The 3,979-nt window shown below is 44.9% G+C and overlaps 2 protein-coding genes across 2 annotated transcripts in view; one reads left to right on the top strand and one right to left on the bottom strand.

Annotated features, from left to right (window-relative positions):
- EEF1A1 (eukaryotic translation elongation factor 1 alpha 1) overlaps positions 1–3,979 on the bottom strand; it is a 4,790-nt gene continuing 811 nt past the window's right edge. The window contains exons 2-8 of the mRNA XM_021392836.1: positions 3,679–3,869; positions 2,450–2,629; positions 2,019–2,315; positions 1,599–1,749; positions 1,164–1,420; positions 706–940; positions 1–403 (exon numbers count right to left, since the gene is read on the bottom strand). Of these exons, the coding sequence (XP_021248511.1) occupies positions 279–403; positions 706–940; positions 1,164–1,420; positions 1,599–1,749; positions 2,019–2,315; positions 2,450–2,629; positions 3,679–3,822 (1,389 nt within the window). The 5' untranslated portion in view covers positions 3,823–3,869 and the 3' untranslated portion in view covers positions 1–278. The remainder of the gene's footprint in view (positions 404–705; positions 941–1,163; positions 1,421–1,598; positions 1,750–2,018; positions 2,316–2,449; positions 2,630–3,678; positions 3,870–3,979) is intronic.
- The window catches only part of LOC110396396, a 5,841-nt gene continuing 5,689 nt past the window's right edge, over positions 3,828–3,979 (top strand). Inside the window, exon 1 of the mRNA XM_021392012.1 lies at positions 3,828–3,959. Coding sequence (XP_021247687.1) covers positions 3,828–3,959 — 132 coding nt within the window. The remainder of the gene's footprint in view (positions 3,960–3,979) is intronic.

Raw genomic sequence — 3,979 nt, 5'->3', positions numbered from 1 at the left:
TAGCATTGAACTTTGTTTTAATGGTCTCAAATTCTGTGACAGATTTTTGGTCAAGTTTCCATTTTAAAAAAATTTATCGATTTTAAAGACTAATAACTTAAACTGCCACGAAACAAATGGTCCACAAACATTCCTTTCCTTCTGAAGCTTTTACGATGCATTGTAATCATTAACCAGTCTTTTACTATTAAACTTAAATGGCCAATTGAGACAAACAGTTCTGAGACCGTTCTTCCACCCCTGATTAGGACTGAGGTGGCAGCTGACGTACAGAATTTTCATTTAGCCTTCTGGGCCTTCTGAGCAGACTTTGTGACCTTGCCAGCTCCACCAGCCTTCTTGTCGACGGCCTTGATGACACCAACAGCAACCGTCTGCCTCATGTCACGCACGGCAAAACGACCTGAAAACAAAAACGTCTCTCGTGACTTTTTTCTCAGACCTCGCAGCATTGCCTGCACGGCAACAACACACAACAGTGGCTGAGGGAACAACTTCTGCTTGTGACTGGGATTAACGTTCAGTTACTTCAGCAACAGCACAACCGTTATCCCAGTGAGTGAAGTTTTAGTTTCATTTTGAAGTCACAATTGAATTCAGAGCTTTTAGTTATGATTTTACAGAAAAGACTGCATCCCAATACTAGGTATCAAGGAGTACCTTCTCCAGAGCTCAACATTAAGCACATTTTAGGAGATGCCTTACCCAGAGGAGGATAATCGGAGAAGCTCTCAACACACATGGGTTTGCCAGGAATCATGTCAACAATGGCAGCGTCTCCGGATTTCAGGAACTTCGGGCCATCCTCCAGCTTCTTGCCAGAACGACGATCAATCTTCTCCTTGAGCTCAGCGAACTTGCAGGCAATGTGAGCAGTGTGGCAATCCAGCACAGGGGCATAACCAGCACTGATTTGGCCAGGGTGGTTCAGGATAATAACCTAGAAAAGCAAGCAAGCATGTTACACCAGGGCAATTCTGAGAAGCTCCCCACAGACTGGTGTGACTTACAAAGTCACCATGTACTTGCTTAAGGCAAACCCCACCTCCGAGCACAAGTCTGTATCACCTTATAGCTTAGCCCACTGGTAACAAAGAGCAAGGTTCCGTATTTCACTATCTAGAATTACGTTTCTGTTATCTTCAAGCAGTTGCAAAAATCACCTGTGCAGTGAAGCCAGCAGCTTCCATTGGAGGATCATTCTTGCTGTCGCCAGCAACATTACCACGGCGAACATCTTTCACAGACACGTTCTTAACATTGAAGCCAACATTATCACCAGGCAGAGCTTCGCTCAGGGCTTCGTGGTGCATCTCAACAGATTTTACTTCAGTTGTAACATTGACAGGGGCAAATGTGACCACCATGCCTGGCTTCAGGACACCAGTTTCCACACGGCCAACCGGTACGGTACCAATGCCTGTAAAAGAGAATTGAATTCGGGAATCCAACTAAGTATATTATACCCTTACAGAGAAGAGAAAAACGTTTCAGGCACAATTTTACACTTCTCACTTAAGTTTCCAGGCAAACAACAGCGTTTCTATTCCATACACTAGCTGACCCATCAAGTGAGCAGCATTATAGTGAACACATACCGCCAATTTTGTAGACATCTTGAAGAGGCAGACGCAGAGGTTTGTCAGTTGGACGAGTTGGCGGCAGGATGCAGTCCAAGGCTTCCAGGAGGGTGGTTCCACTGGCATTGCCATCCTTCCGGGTAACCTTCCATCCCTTGAACCAGGGCATCTGTAATAAAAACAGCCCAAGCATCAATTGTCTGCCCATTTTAACAGAATGAGGTTAGAAACAACCAGTGTAAATCCACAGCATCGTCTTGGTATATAAAACACCACAGAATAAGAATTTGTAATGTGCTGGAATTTCATATTGACCTCAATGTTTCAAGATGCTACTATTGGAAAAAAAACACCATGCATTTAACCATTGTTTAATTTATCTTAATAATCCTACCAGTTTAATTTCCTAACATTAAAAAAAAAAAAAAGGAAACCTACATTAGAGCTAGGCTCCAGCATGTTGTCTCCGTTCCAACCAGAGATTGGCACAAAAGCTACAGTGTCTGGGTTGTAGCCAATTTTCTTGATGTAAGTGCTGACTTCCTTGACGATCTCTTCGTATCTCTTCTGGCTGTAAGGTGGCTCAGTGGAATCCATCTTGTTAACACCAACGATCAGCTGTTTCACACCCAGGGTGTAGGCCAGAAGAGCATGCTCGCGGGTCTGCCCGTTCTTAGAAATACCAGCCTCGAACTCACCAACACCAGCAGCAACAATCAGGACAGCACAATCAGCCTTGGAAAAAATAGAAAAAAGCCCTTTTTATAAAGCCTATGCATACACTAAAGCACATGGGGAACTTCCCTACTGAAAACCAGCCAAGGAGCAGTCTCCCTGAACTCCCCACATCCTTAATTCTATTTCTTTACCTGAGAAGTTCCAGTAATCATGTTCTTAATGAAGTCTCTGTGTCCAGGAGCATCGATGATTGTGACGTAGTACTTGCTTGTTTCAAATTTCCACAGGGAAATATCGATAGTGATACCACGCTCACGCTCAGCCTTGAGCTTGTCCAAGACCCAGGCATATTTGAAGGAACCTTTGCCCATCTATGAGTTTAAAGAAGAAAAAAAAAATCCAAAATATATTCGAATGTATGTTTTTATTTACCTCAGAAAGACCATGAAACATACACTAAGGAGCAAAAACTATAAATAGGGAGTGACTTACACTGAAAGCTGCTGTTGTTTGTAAAACTGGCCTAGATTCACTTGGCACCACTACCGAGAAATGCCAACTGCTCTGTTATTTAACCTGTTGACACTTCAACCCTCTTGACAGCTTGTTAACTGTGCTAACACATCTTTATGATGGATCTCTAAAGGCTTAGTCCTACTATCAAGTGTCCACTACAAACTTTAGGTCTCTTACTAATGTCATCCCTGCTCCAGTCAATATTTTAACAGCCACACAGCCCAATATTCACTGCATTTTCTTCTGTCATGTGCTTATTAGGTGGTATTTTGTTACAACGACAAAACAAAGGAAAATTCAAGTACTTTCTACAGGTTCACAAAACGGTATCTTTGACTTTCTCACTTTGAGACAAACCCAATCATCACAGCTTCAACTAAACAGCAACAGGACAAGAGGCAATGGCCTAAAGTTATGCCAGGGGAGGTTCAGATTGGATATTAGGAAAAATTTCTACTCCAGAAGAGTGGTGATGCATTGGAACAGGCTGCCCAGGAAGATGGTGGAGTCACTATCCCTGCAAGTGTTCATAAAACCTGTTGACGTGGCTCTGAAGGACACGGTTAGTGGGCTTGGGGGGATGGGCTGATGGTTGGACTAGATAACCTTCGAGGTCTTCTCCAACCTTAATAATTCCATGATTCTAAAGGCAGGCTGAAACTGAAGCTGGGAACTCCAGTTCTGATTCCAATCGTACAGATGTAGCCTCAGGCTCCTCCTTTTATTCTAAACCTCAGTGACTTCATCTGAATGCTGAATGTGACAAATTCAATGCTTTAGTACAATTACAGAGACAATCTCAACCTAAATGCTTCCTTGAGGCCGTGAGATATTTTCTCACTTCCTTCCTTTTGCCCCCAAACCTATTTCCCCCCAGATCCCACCACACGGGTGCCTCACGCACCTCGGCCGCCTCCTTCTCGAACTTCTCGATGGTCCTCTTGTCGATGCCCCCGCATTTGTAGATGAGGTGCCCGGTGGTGGTGGACTTGCCGGAATCGACGTGGCCGATGACGACGATGTTGATGTGGGTCTTCTCCTTTCCCATTTCGGATGGTCTTTAGCTTCTTTCTTCCGGCCAAAGAGAAGCGACACCTGAAAGTTCCAGAAGGAATCTCGGTTACTGCGGCCGCCCCCGTCCCGCAGCAGCGCCGCCCGCCGGGCGCCGGCCAGAGGGGGCAGAGGGCCCGTGCGGCCCCGGCCCC

Source organism: Numida meleagris, chromosome 3 (assembly GCF_002078875.1).
Source record: "Numida meleagris isolate 19003 breed g44 Domestic line chromosome 3, NumMel1.0, whole genome shotgun sequence".
Classification (NCBI taxonomy): domain Eukaryota; kingdom Metazoa; phylum Chordata; class Aves; order Galliformes; family Numididae; genus Numida; species Numida meleagris.
The sequence above is the reverse complement of the archived record's forward strand: the minus strand, read 5'-3'. Positions and strand labels throughout refer to the sequence as shown.